The sequence below is a fragment of the Thermobia domestica genome, chromosome 7 (assembly GCF_964235325.1).
Source record: "Thermobia domestica chromosome 7, izTheDome1.hap1.1, whole genome shotgun sequence".
NCBI classification, from domain to species: Eukaryota; Metazoa; Arthropoda; class Insecta; order Zygentoma; family Lepismatidae; genus Thermobia; species Thermobia domestica.
The window spans coordinates 83,959,363-83,974,629 of record NC_137460.1 but is presented as its reverse complement, the minus strand read 5'-3'; the positions used below and the strand labels follow the sequence as shown (position 1 = coordinate 83,974,629).

At 37.7% G+C, this 15,267-nt stretch overlaps 1 protein-coding gene across 1 annotated transcript; it reads right to left on the bottom strand.

The window, feature by feature from the left end:
* Positions 1–681: 681 nt before the first annotated feature.
* On the bottom strand, positions 682–2,595 carry Set (NAP domain-containing protein SET). The gene has a single exon (XM_081764975.1). It carries the CDS (start codon positions 2,344–2,346, stop codon positions 1,426–1,428), a length of 921 nt encoding a protein of 306 aa, XP_081621101.1. The 5' UTR covers positions 2,347–2,595; the 3' UTR covers positions 682–1,425.
* Positions 2,596–15,267: the final 12,672 nt, after the last annotated feature.

Sequence of the window (15,267 nt, the reverse complement as noted above, 5' to 3'; positions counted from 1 at the left end):
AGGAAAGTTCTTTTTGAATAGGATTAGAATAAAAGTATAAAGGACTCTCTTAATCAAATGAATCTTAAACGATTTACTGAAGTTTAATAGTTTTCTATAGACTTGAACGCTGGTCCTTTATAGTTTTAACCAAAACTTATCCATAAGAACATTCCGATTCTTAGCTGTATAACTCTAAGATGGCAGTATCCACCAAGGAACATAAAACTGCGGTAGCAAAAAAAGACCTTCTCTTAAAACCAGAACACTTGAAATTAATTCACAGAATATTGGCACAACTTCAGCCTAATTATACTCGAATTGGCTCTATCTTCCCGAATAATTAAGCACAAATGATCACTTAAAGAAAATGAAATCTGAGTTTTACGTTCCATGATTATGCCATTTAAGCTAAAGGAGACAGCCACTTAAAGAGTAGATTTTGCTATTCATCTCGTGTCCACATCGTAGTAGTGAAATTGACCCTGCACCGACAACTTGTAAATCTCACAGAGCAAATATATACCTAAAGACTCATTTAGCAAGTAAAAACAGGATCACATAACTACTCAAAAACAACTGAGGCATTACACACACAAATTTCAACATTATAGATTTAAACTTTTTCAAAAAATCTTACGATTATAGAAAGGATATGGTTTAAAAGACCTGACCGTTTTGAAAATCAAAAAAAGCTCTTAGTTTCTTGTAAAATACGAAATAGTTTACTTCAATCTATATTTTGACACAAAATGCACCCATGTATGAAGATTTTACACGTACTGACCAAAGTTTGTGAAACAATAGATGAGTATCTACCTTTTTTCATATATATATAAAAACCAAAAAGTAACTGTACGGAATCATTTTACATAACCAGAAAGAGAAGGTACCATACATAAAGAAAAATAAGAAAGTTATTTTATTGATCTAATTTAAAATGACACAAAATTCTTTTACACGTAGGCCTACACAACTAACAGCAACTATTGAAGTAATTCTAATCTAACTGTTAAACAAAGTCTAACCGGGAGGAAAACGTGATGAGGCCTGTTACCGTTTCTTTAGTTACTTTTGTGTGTGTGCACAAAAAAGCTGTCCGGATTACTGTAAGTGAACTTTGTACTGTCTTTATCTAGAAGTTTTAGACAAAACATGAATATATATATTTATATATATATATGGCAGCTATTACAAACCTCTCTCTATATATAATACACAGATTCAAATGTACGTTGACAATGAGAATGGATGACGAATACGGGTTTTACCTCCATTTTTCTTTTGGACTGCACAGTATTATCATCAAATAACACCTTTCTGTAAATTAATGAAAGTGAAATCACTGACAGTAAAGTCTCGTAACATACAGTCACTTTTCTTCTTCACAACATTATGTTCTTTAAATCTTAGTTCACAAGTTCAGTTTTTTTTTTAAACAATTTCTCACTCATCACCACCTTCGGCTTCACCTTTCCCTCCTGCCCCTTCACCTTCATCTTCTTCCTCACCCTCTGCGCCCTCACCTTCTTCATCGGATTCTTCTGCCATTGCGTCCTCATCTTCTTCCGCTTCAGCTTCCTCACCGTCGCTATCCATGTCCTCTTCAACCACTACCACACCATCGTCCGCGTCTTCTTCATCTGTGCCTTCCTCCCCTTCCAAGCCGTTCTCAACTTCTATGTCGGGTACCAGGTAATACTGCAATGGATTGGGCCACATATCATCCTTGATAACTTCCGCTATATCATCAGCTGAGGGATCACCGTGATCTGTAAACCACAAGAAGAAAGTCTTCTGTTCTAATGGACGCTTTCTTCCTTTACCGGTAGCCTTCTCCTTGCCCTTCTTTGTCAAGTCGTTACCTTCCTTCCATTTGATTGGAGTGCTCTGTGAAGCTGGGTTACCTGTAGATCCCAGGTGAAACTCTTTGGTGAGAACATCATTTTCGAAATACGGGTTTTCATCGAAGAACAACTTGATTCGGTATCCTGACTTGATGTCCTCAAACTCTTCAACTTCCAACTTGGTCAGATAATGTAAGCACTCTTCTTCATCTTCATCAAGGATAGCTGATATTTGAGGGTGATTTACGAACGCAGTAACCCAGAAATTCGGTATCTTTTTAATAATATCATTCCTCTTCTCGAAATATGGCTTCCTCAACTTATTGTACTTCTGTTCGACCTTCAAAATTTCTTCACTGGCTTTTTCATTTAATGCGTCGATTTCATTTTGGCATGCATCTATTTCTTCTAACGCCTTTTGTGTTTCTGCATCATAATCGCGCCCTTCTTCCACTTCTCCCGAAGCACTGGCTCCATCCACCTTCTTCACTTTCTTCGGAGTAGCGCCACTGGACGACATATCGAAAATATAAAATGGAACACCACGTACTCCTACACTTCAAGCAACTGTACAAACCGTGCGAAAAACGCAGCAAATCACTGTTCTTTTATACACTGAGTACTGTACAAACAATATTTCGAACTTTAGAGCACGTTTTGCACACCACAGGCACCACTACGACGTTTAACGAGGGAAAACGTGGTCCGGCTTTCCTCTCTTTTTCAATATGCACCTCTCAAACTGTGCGACTTTCTACGTTCGCTTGTTTCAGACGCAACGCTGCTGCCAGGTACACAAGGCGCGTAAAGCAACGCTGAAAACAATAAAACCACTAAATATGTTCCTTTGTTTAAATTCAACTATTTAGTGAACACTTATAAGAATTTTAAAAAATGTTAAAATGTAAATACGAATTAAATATAGAATAAAATAGTATTTAATGAACTTAGACGAAGCTTCAGAAGTTATCTATTACTATTCCTTGCGTCTCATTCCATATTGTCTTCGTTAACCAAAAGCAAAACCAGAGATTTAAGGCCGTATGAAGACTCGTTCTGATGTCTGTTTAGTGCCATACTAAAGAGTTCGACTAACATATGTTTCCTGCAGTAGTCAGGCCTTTAGTATGACGCTATTCATACGTCAGAACGACTTTGAATGAGGCCTTTAGTTTGCAGAAAATGTAATAGCAGTATTATTTGCGTTGGGTTGCGAACTGCATAATCGTTACAAAATAAGACCTCTTGTATAAAATTAAGTGTATTATTTATCAAGTCCAGTTTGTTCAAGTGAAGAAGTTGGACATTTTTTAGTTTTCATAAAACAAAATACATACTTCCGAACCAGTCTTTACAAAATGTTGCGTACAACAACGCAACACAGGAAACGCAAATAGCCATTATATTTGCTATTGTGAATGTTCCATATTTTCCGTTTGATCGACGCAAACTGTACTGGAATGTGCCAACAAGCCAGCCCACCAAGTAAATACCCCTCATGTCTCACCATTGAAACTACGTATTCTTCGTATGTTATACATATGTTGGTATGTAATGCACAGCTAGGACATTCTTTTTTGGTTAGCACCAACATAAACCAATTTTTACGTTTTCATTTGAAATAATGGGTATATACAAGAATTATAATTGATTGTTCCAGGTTTTTGCGTTTCCTTACAGTTCGCAAATTTTACAAAGACTGGTACATAATGAGAACTCATTAATTTTTCAGTGCCTAGCATATAATTAAATATACAAGTTTTTACTTTCTTCCAACTTCCAACCAGGGGTAAAAGTGAGGAGCAACGCGGGAGGACGCCGTTGCCCCACTTGCAAAAAATATCTCTGAGTCCTCCCACTTCATAAAACATTACAATGGGCAAAGATATGCATGGGGGACTGTGTGACGTCATCCGTCCTCCTATCTTTTCAGATCCACTTTTATATTTGCTTCCAACGATAGATATGAAGTCTTCTTATCATAAAATAAAGAAATAAATAAATTACGAAACAGAATTCGACATTCCATGTAACACATTTTATGAATTATGTATCCGGGAAATATTATTTGTGGATATCCATTTGTCTATTAGCCTGTTCGTAGTTGCTGACGTTTTTTTTTTTTTCAGCATAAAGGCAAAATAAGACGTAGACTTACAGTTTGAAGTATAATCTGGACAATATCGTACTGTATTACATTTTCTACCACCATAAAACTTGAGTCCCCGAAAGGGCGCCGGTCCTGGGGGGCGAGGGGACTCGGGCCCCCCAAAGCTCATGTTTGCCCCCACATTGTATTTATGAATATACAATATTTGGCATAATTTTAATGCAATTTGTCTTAAATTCCTCATATATATGCCTTCTGCATCTGAATGCCCCCCCCCCCAAATTTACAGAGAAATCGGCGCCCTTGAGTCCCCATGTTTCAAAAGCGCATGTGACAAACACTAAACTAGCAGGGAGAGCTTTTAGTCTGTTTGCCTATTTATAAGTACAAAGGGCCAAAAACCACTAGAACCAAATTTTAAAACTTCTAATGTACTTCTCCAGATGCTGCATTTGTATCTTCTCCGTACATGCAAACCAAAGGATAGTTTCCTGGCACTTATTTCTCAAAACTATTAGTCTTCTATTTTCTTTTACAAGTTGTAAAATTACAAGACAAGTAGTTTGAGAAATGTCGTGATGTAGAAAAACTAGAATAATAGTAGAACTATAATCTAAACACTTCTAATAATAACGCTGATTCCTCTAATTTGCTATGATTTTATGGTATGTACAATTGCATTTATTTGATTTTGAAAATCATTACACTAGTATTACAAAACTAGTAGTTCTGAGAAACAGGCACCTGGAAGATGATTTTTTTAAAAAAAAAATATCAATTCTTCATATCTCGTAAATAAATATTTCTTGAAAAACATTGCAGGGTGACGTGATACGTTCCTCTCGGGAAAGGGCATAAGCCATAGTATAGTAATGATTTTTTCTTCTCAGGCGATTATGTTGGGAGCATTGCCTGTAACTATTTTTTTTTTTTTTATGTTGCACAGTAAATAATTTACAATAAAATGTATCCCGATAGTCGAAGGAGAACCATTTGTCAAAATTATCTCTAGGAGAAGGACTATTGTTCCTTTCCTTATATACTTGATTGTTCAGTAGTAATGTTTTTCTTTTAGATTGTATTTGTGATTTGTTAAAACTAAGCGCTGAGATAATATGTATAAGCGTCAATGGCTAAAGTAAATTAAAATTTCTTTGTAGAAAACAAGGCTACATGTGAGTGAGAATGAAAATTAGTACTGAAATATCGTCAAACAATTTAAATGAAGTAAAGATATGACACATTCTACACATGCCAAATTTCTAACGGGTTTGATGATTATATCCACACATTATAAATAGCTGAGCAGCTCTAAGCTAGTTGTTGGCGTAAAGAGATCGGACATTGGTGAAAAGTAGCAAAGAAATAGTGCTTAAGGACTTATGAGAAGATACGTGCTTTTTGCACTTCTAATATTATTACTTTAAAAAAAAAAATCTTATTGATAAATGTAGTAAACAGTGAATCAGAGAAATATGAGGCAATTTATTGGGTGTACAGTTTTGGGCTTATTAACTTATTACATCACTGATACAATTTTTCGATTGTCCCATAACGCTTTTCCATTCAAAAGTATCTAATATAAAATTATTGTGCTAAAAGCATGAAAGAAATCTCTATAATTGAATTGGTCATTGCAGAAAAGGCATATGTAACATTTTGGTTGAAATTGTGGTATCACTAGATTTATCATCTACATAGGTAGGCCCATTATTGGCCACGAAGAGACTTTAGGTATTGCCTTCTGAAGGCAGTTATTTTGAATATCATGTGTAACCAGTGGTGCTATTCGGCCGGTTCGCAGCGGTTCGCGAGAACCGATGTTAAAATATTTCGAGTTTGCAGAACCGTTTGTTATACTCACACATAAACACACATACACATACATAACGCATGACCTAACCAGGCACGTAGCCAAGGGAGGGTCCGGGGAGTCCTGACCCCCCCCCCTCCTTCGAGACCAGAAGTGAAAAAAATAAGGAAGGATGAAAAAATGAAATGAGAAAAAGAAATATCGCGTTAAAAAAATTTAAAAAATCAGAAAGCTTTTGGTTACTCTTTCTTATGAGGAGATTTGTATTACTTGAAATACATGGTGGCGAGGTGAGCGAGATATCCTGGAGGAGTCAGGGAATTTGAAATTTCTAGAAAAGTAACGGGATTCTCAGAATTTCTAGAAGAGTTACGGAATTCTCAGAATTTCTAGAGAATTACGGAATTCTCAGAATTTCTGCTACTAGTCAGGGGGATTTCAAGGGAGACTTCAAGCTTCCGAAAGTATAGTACTGTTGTGTAACAACGTGAACATTTTTTATCATAAATTTTCGTCATCGCATCCTTGCAGTATCAAACATGTTATTTCAAAAACAATTTTCTACTGCTCCTTTAACCTGTCATTGGAACAGATAGTAGTTGACAGAATAATAAAAAAAAAAAAAATTATATATATATATATATATATATATATATATATACTGTATATATATATATATATATATATATATATATATATATATATATATAGATAGATAGATAGATAGATAGATAGATAGATAGATAGATAGATAGAGATAGATAGATAGATAGATAGATAGATAGATAGATAGATAGATAGATAGATAGATAGATAGATAGATAGATAGATAGATAGATAGATACAGATGGTGATCAGAAAAATGGAAACACCTGTAGCTGGCAACACGTCAGATGTATGGGTTGGCAGTGGTGTCGTGGCGCCCGCAGCGCCGGACCGCTGGTGGTGGTGTGCAGAGTTGGCATGGGTCAAGGAAAACTTGACCCACGACCCACTGACCCACCACCCATAGTGACCCATGACCCACCACCCACCGTGACCCACTCTGACCCACCACCCACCATGACCCATCACCCACCGTGACCCACCGTGATCCATCACCCACCATGAACCACTCTTATCCATTGTGACCTACTCTGACTCACCAAAATCCATCGTCATCAACTCTGAACGCGATCCACGGCCTCTTCTGTACTGACTAAAGAGTTTACACTTGTAATAAAACAAGACTGAAATTGTCACTAATCGAAGTTTGAATTTCTAGTCAATCACTCAAGCACCACTCTGTTACAATAACGGTGGATCCGACCTTTACGATATAAAATGGTAAAGTGTTTTTCAGTGAGGAAATTGAAACACTACGAGGTGGGGGGAAATTAGTGTGTGCCTAAAATATACTTGTACTACGAGAGTATTCTTGCAAGTGTTAATTTCTCAACGCATTCCAAAAGAAACTTCTATTCGCAGGAAAATACCCCTGTACAATATGGAAAAGATTATGGTTTCTCAGTTCATAGTATTTTTCTCACAAAAGACTTGAAAAATCAGTTTTCCATAGTGTATAAAGGTGCTCGGGCACCCTACGTGAGAGCATCTCCATAAAGTATGCTCATAATTGTAATTTGTGTAATCATTAAAACACCACGTTAAATTTAAGTTACAAATATGCATAATTGCAATTATTAGGAATATTTATTCAAAGTAGTTTACCTAACGCAAAGAAGAGACTTACTAAAAATTAGGTACAAAGTTGAATAACACAGATAAGCCATTAGTAATACAAGTATACATTTTCCATAACTCGTAATTTTAAACCTTAAAACAAATCTGAAATCGGGTTTATTTCCTGTTAGTAACTTTTTCGTGGTAAATTATATGCAGCGGAATGATGTCCATCCTTCAGCCAAGAAATAACTAGCTCGTCTATTTCGAGCGTGTCTAGCGGTGGGCCATTAACATTGATGAACAACAAGTTAGACAATGTTTGAGCACTTAGTCTATTTCTAATATCAGTCATCTGTAAATTCATAAGGAAATTCCCCGTTCGTACTCTGTCGTGGAAATTGATAATACTTCTACCCGATTCTGTAACTCCTCATCGACAATCTGCTTGTTAGACTTAAGTCTGATAACGATTTTTCTTGGCCAGTTTTGAAATACTCAGCAAGAAGTATCATCTCTCTATCACCATACAACATCTTTTCCATATCGACCACGTCAGTTTGCAATGTCGACTCATGGAGAACAGAAACTTCATCTACCACGCCTTCGATAGGGAATCTTGTGAATAAATTATCAATTAAAGCCTGATAAACTGATGATTTCTTATTTGTTTATAAATTTATTTTTTGTAATTACACATGAAGGTTTGATGCCATTACCAAGTTCCCTCCCCCGTCTAGAAAGCGAAAGGGAACGAGGTTCCTGGAAAGTGTTCAGAGGTGAATGGGAATTTCCCTCCTTCCCCTTCAATTACCACACTGCTGTTTGCCATTTGCCAAATTACGATGAATTTCAATTAAATTATCATAGTATAATTATTTCCTTGTTGAATTATCGATACTTTTCAGTGGAAAAAAAAGATGAAATTTGAAAGTTCCAAATCAAGGTAAGTAGACCAACGTAAAGGAAAAAAAAGTATAAAATTTTCATATAATTATGCGTACAATCCAAACTCAAAATTTCCGTGTAATTAAGCTTACAGTACAAATTGTATGCCTATTTTTCTCACAACTTTACGGGTTGATTGACCTGTGCTGTAAGCGCTCCATATATTAAACATAAGCTTCAGGAATTATTATAGTAGAAAGCAATGGATATAGTATATGAAGCCAAGCACTGTATTTTTTGTTTCTGATTTTTTTCTTAAATAACATTTTGATCGTTTTCGATCATTTTTACAAACCAATTCAGTAACAATTTTCCATATATAGAAAGTCCCCCAACCATGAAGGAGAATTTTAAAAAATGCTAGGACACATTCTGTTTATTTTCAATAAAGAGATGATATACTGAATTTCAGCTCCGTAAGTTTAACGGCTTGCGAGATACTCATTTTTTTTTTCTGAAAAATTCGGATCCTCACTACCTCCTTAGGATATTTATTATGCATTATAATGAAAGCAATATAACATCCCAGTTTGGATTAAGGCCTAACTATATACCAAAAGTAATTTCATTTGACTTCGCAATTTGACAGTGATGATCAAGCACACATAGTTACATTCAATTTTTTATACTGTATAAATAATTTATATATTACAGTAATTCAAAAACGTATTTTTCCGGAAGTTAGCTCCTCTAAAAACTCACAGGTCTCGAAAGCCAAGAAGTAGTATAAGTCCTATTGCTATTATTACAATTAAAAATATCAATATCCAAAAGTGCCTGAAGTTCATTTTAAACTTGGTAAGATATACTCACCCCAGGTAAGTAGACAGAAACAAATGGAAAAGGGAAATGAAGGTCTTGAAAATAAAATGAAGACAACTTTACCAGTCTTCAGAAGATACTGTCTACAATGCAGTGAGCAGAGTGGGTCGGTAGATCATACTGAGTCGGTGCGTCGCAGTGGGTCATGGTGGGTGGTGGGTCGCAGTGGGTCACGCTGTGTGGTGAGTCACAGTGGGTCACATGCTGTTGGCCCACGACCCACTGACCCACTCAGAAAACTTGACGCATTTGACCCACTCCATCTCTGGTGGTGTGTTAGGTCGGTCTTCATACTACGTCAGGCGCAGTGGAACAGCAGTGTCCAGTGGCTGCAGCAGACGGAGGTAGTGTAAAATAGATGACCTCTCAGATTTTCAAAGAGGGCAAATTGTTGGTGCGCGGTTATGTGAAGTGAGTGTGACGGCAGTGGCTACTGTGTTAGGTGTGTCGCGTGGGACAGTGTCTTAGGTGATGACGGCCTACACAACACACGGGAAAACCATATCGGGTAAGCGGAACAGTGGGCGGAAGAAAATTATGAGTGATAGGTCACGCCGGGTATTAAAGCGCATTGTCACGCAGAACCGTTGTGCCACTGCGAAGCAAGTGACGGAGGAACTCAATCAGCACCTCCCCCACAATGTTTCGACAATCACAGTCCGCCGCGAATTACATGACATGAACTTACGGGGTCGTGTTGCACGGGCTCATCAGGACCATAACGCTTTCGCACGTCGCAAATGGTGCCGCGACCATGCAACTTGGACCGTTGAGGACTGGAAACGTGTGATATGGTCGGATGAGTCATCCTTCACCCTATTCCCAACCACGGGCCGTGTTTATGTGTGGAGAACGCCCAAAGAAGCTTATGATCTGCAGTGTCTCCGCCCAACTGTGAAACATGGCGGCGGCTCGGTGATGCTGTGGGCCGCCATATCATGGTTTTCATTGGGTCCTGTGGTCACACTTAGCGGACGAATCACTGCCAACGATAATGTCGCAGTTTTAGGATACCACTTGCATTCTATGGTCCGGATGTTGTTCCCGGACAATGACGCCATCTTCCAGGATGATAATGCACCCATTCACACAGCTGGCGTTGTTGCAGCGTGGTTTGAGGAACATCGGGATGAAGTTCAACACCTCTCCTGGCCCGCCCAATCCCCAGATCTCAACATAATTGAACATCTGTGGTCCGTCTTGGAAACACGACTCCAGCGACGATTTCCACCTCCATCCTCTCTCACAGAGCTGGCCGATGCCCTGCACAAGGAATGGTGTAAAATTCCACTTGCTACCATTCACGACTTCTATGCCTCCATCCCACGTCGCATCAAGGCTGTTCTGAAGGCGAAAGGTGGCCCGACACCATATTAATCTGGTAAGTTGAAATTTCGTTCAGGTGTTTCCATTTTTCTGATCACCATCTGTAGATAGATAGATATATGAAAAGAAAGTTCTGTTAACATTTGATTCAACAGAGGAAGGATGTAAATATTGTAAAATCTTTTTCAGCACGTTTTTATTATTATTATTTTACTCGAGATTTCTCATAGTTTGTTATTAAAATAATTACCAACATATCTTCATGTTATTGTCCTAACAAACAAATATATGTTGATATTAAAGTACTTTCGATTGATCGAACTCCTGGGCATTCAGAATTTCATGTCACGCCCCCCCCCCCCCAGTTACGAAATCCTGGCTGAACGAACCAATATATGTTCCAGTAAAATAGTTTAGAATGATCGAGCTCCTGTTGTGATGACCACAGTATTTCATGCATGGGCGGCGATTAGGGGGGGCAAAGGGGGGCAGTTGCCCCCCCACTTTTTTGAAGTAACCCAGTAATGTATATAGCTTCATTTGAAAATGTTAAGTTTAGTATATGTTACTGGTTCATAAAAAATGGTACCATATAATATTTCCCGTTGCGTGAGTACATATTGGTTGTCTTCTCGTGGAGTTAAGCAAGCTACAGGAATTGCGTTTTAATTGCAATTCAAAGCAATTAATATTGCAATTGCGTATTTCTTTAAATTTCGTTGCATATGCTTGTAGTACAGGGTGCGTCACGTAAAACCGGCCCGTAAAGTGAACACATAAAATGAAATGTAATGAATTGATTTGATTAACTACAACACATAAATGAAATGTAATGTATTGAATATGACTACTCACCTTCACAGCAGCCTTCACAGCAGGTGCTGAAAGTGTCCTCCGCCCACTTCAACACACATGTGAGCACGATTGAGGAGATTCATATATACCCTTGTCAGTTCTTGTGTTGTAATGCTATTGGTGACATCCTGGATCCTGGTCTTGAGTTCTTCAATTGTGTGTGGATTTGTTTCGTATACTCTTCCCTTTAACAGTACCCATAAGTAAAAGTCACACGTGGACAAGTCTGGTGACCGAGGAGGCCACAAGCCTTTGCTGATTGTCCTCTCTGGTGTAAACATCTCAGGCACAAGGAACAATGATGCAGCTGATGTGTGGCATGTTGCACCGTCCTGCTGAAAGTAACATAACTGACGCTCCTCTTCGGTCAAGTGTGTATAAAACTCCTCCAGGATTCCCATATACACGTCACTGTTCACTGTCGTCTCAAAGAATATGGGCCCAATAACGCGTGTGGCGGAAATGGCACACTAAACACCAATCTTCTCATCATGCAAGGGTACCTGGTGGATTGCGTGTGGATTTTCTGTCGACCAATACCGGTTGTTTTGGGAATTTACGTACCCAGACAGGTGGAACCACGCCTCGTCACTCATGATGAGCATTAGTGGATCCAAGAAACCACTGGCAACATTGCTCAACAGCCTGAACAGAAATACACCCTCTTCTGCAGGTCAGGCTCCTTCAGTTCTTGCACAACACTTATCCGGTACGGTTTTAACTTCAGTCCCCTTAAAACACGTCTGCAACTTCTCTCACTCGCATGAACCTGTTGACTCAATCTCCTGGTTGACTTTCGAGGACTTCTTGTCATTATCTCCTTCACCTGCATCTTTAATTCAGGTGCGCAGACAGATGGTCGTCTGTTCCTGGGAGCATTTTGAACCGATCCTGTACGCCGCCATTTTTCAATCAATTCCTGAATGGTGCTTTTCGCTGGCACAGAACGTCCTGGAAATTTCTCCCGAAACAAATTCTTTGTTTTCACAAAAGATCCAGTGAGAATGAACCCTTCAACAATGGCAACACGCTCGGGTATCGAATACGGCATTATCACACACTGACACTCACCCGGCTTAACACAACGAGGCCTTTTTCTCAACTGGTTTCGACAAGTTTCACTGGCTGCGGCTGCACGTGACTGCTGCAGGTCATGTAAGTCGACCCGACCTCGACACGCCATCTCTTGGTAGAAAGGTAGATTATTTAAGTTTTTCCAAAAACACAATATACCAGAATATTACGACGGGCCGGTTTTACGTGCCGCACCCTGTATTTACTGTCTTTCATTTTCTAACAAGATACATTCGCGAAGTGTACCCTCGGGATTCGTGTAAAATTGATTCAAATTCAAAGTTCTCCTCGTCACAATGTATATTGTACAAATTTTAGCGGCCCATACTGGTATTTATACACCTTCGTATATCCAGAATTCAATCATATACTAGTATAACGCTCAGACATGAGATTGCTTTTAGTTTCTTTAGATGTAACTGGACATGAATGTGGGCATGTGCAAAACACATTTGATCAAGTACTGCTTCTCTGACACATGCTACCAACTCGAGCTGCCATCTTGGATTCAACTTTCGGTTTTTCAAAAGGGAATAGGTGCAAGTGAGACATCAAATTCATGTAGAATTTTCTTTGAAACTCACTGATATAGAGGATTTTTACTGTAGCTTGTACCGTTTGCAAGGTATTGCATGTTAAATCCTTCCAGACATTTCGCGAATAGACATTGCAGAGTAATATCAGTTACACATATATTTTTGATGTTGACAAATTAAAACAATTTCTAACTGGAAAAAATATTGTAGGTATTAACAAACTCCTTACAACATTGATGTCATAATCTTATTACATTTCTGTGAGTGATTGTATTAATTCCATGATATACTACAAGAAAGAAGTATTGTATAACGGTCAAAATGCTTAATGTAAATTCAGATACGACCATATTTAGGTGAAGACCATTTCCGTATTGACGTCTGTGTTTCTGTATTATGTACGTTCAGAGAATATTTCTTCAACGATAAATCACGTAAAACATTACATATACACAGCGGGCTCTGCACAACTTTCTATTTGATTCAATATTCGTGAAGTGCCTGACATTTATCATGCAATAGCTACGATGAAATTCACTACATTAGTGAATTTCCGAAAAATTGTAGCCTACATGAATTTGATGTATCACTTGCACCTATTCCCTTTTGAAAAACCGAAAATTGAATCCAAGATGGCAGCTCGGGTTGGTAACATGTGTCAGAGAAGCAGTACTTGATCAAATTTGTTTTGCACATGCCCATGTTCATGTTCAGTTACATCTAAGAAACTAAAAGCAATTTTGTGACCGAGCGTTATACTAGTGTATGATTGAATTCCGGATATATGAAGGCTCATAAATACGCAAATTACCAGTATGGGCCGCTAAAATTAGTACTATACACATTGTGGCGAGGATAACTTTGTATTTGAATCAAATTTACACGAATCTTGAGGGGACACTTCGCGAATGTACCTTGTAAGAGTAATAACATAGGCTATATGTAATGTCATGTGTGGAATTATAAATTAAGTTGTTCATTAATCTCCAGTTTGAACATAACTTTTGCAAAACAAGCCTCATTATTCATTACTATAATTAATATTATCCTTTCTATTTACTTGTTTTGTAATTTTTTAAAATTAAATAATCTGATCACACAATTTTCCAGACAGAATTTTAAAATGTTCATGAGCAAGGAATCAAATATCTTCTTACACCTTCGTTGTTTAAGAGTACAAAGGGCTAGTATCTACTTCCGTTTCTCTTGTCAATTTATTTAATAAAATATGAAATACAATATATGGTATTTTAACCGAAGAAAATAGTATCCTATTAGTTATACAACCTTTCGTCAAACAAAGTCTTAGAAACAACCAGATAAACTAAAATTGATATACAAATATTCAGATCATGCCTTGCCCCCCACTTTTAACGTCCAATCGCCGCCACTGATTTCATGTCACGGACATCCCCCGCCGTTCATGGGCGGCGATTAGGGGGGGCAAAGGGGGGAAGTTGCCCCCCCACACACACAATTTTCTGAAATTGCTTATTAATGTGTATAATTTCATTTGGAAATGTAAAGTTTTTGTATGTATTTAGAAAAAATGGTGCCGTAGTCTCAATAATATTTGCTGTTGCGTGAGTACATATTGGTTGTCTTCCCGTGGAGTTAAGAAAACTGCAATAATTGCGTTTTAATTACCACAAAAAATGTTCCAAAAATTTATCTATTGGAGTGCAACATTTCGAGCATACTTTCATTTCTTCTTACAAGAGCTCGATATAAGTCCAATATGAGTTAATCAACCGCTTTGAAACTAATTCAGATAACATTTCGCAAAAAAAGAAATCTTTCACAAGTCATTCTTTAATTGCACAAAAATTGAATTGATTTTATTTATTTATTTATTTATTTATTTATTTATTTTTATTTTAACATTTTGCTCAGCAGCAAAGCTATAGGAGACGTAGACCTACTGATTAATGTGGAATCCAATGATCTTCCGCCGGGAATCGAACCTGGGTCTCCCACGCCAAAGGCATGTACGCCAACCGCTTAGCCAAGAAGGAGCTCAGTAAGGAATATTAATTAAAAAGAGAGTAAAAAGAAACTTCTATCTTTTCCATTGTTTTGCAGTGTAGTAAACGAGCGAAGTGACGTGTTTAGGGGTGTACGAGAACGAACCTGTTTCCGAATTTCTTTAAATATCGTAGCATATGCTTGTGATATTTACTGTCTTTCTGAGAGTATTAACATACATATAATAGCATGTGTGAAATTAACCCTTTATCGTTTTTCTTTTAATTGAGTGGAGAGAAAATTACGAAAATATGTCGGTGGGGTATTCAG

Excerpts from the sequence above, each read along its gene's own strand:
- Set (XM_081764975.1), bottom strand. The coding sequence starts at position 2,346 with ATGTCGTCCAGTGGCGCTACTCCGAAGAAAGTGAAGAAGGTGGATGGA.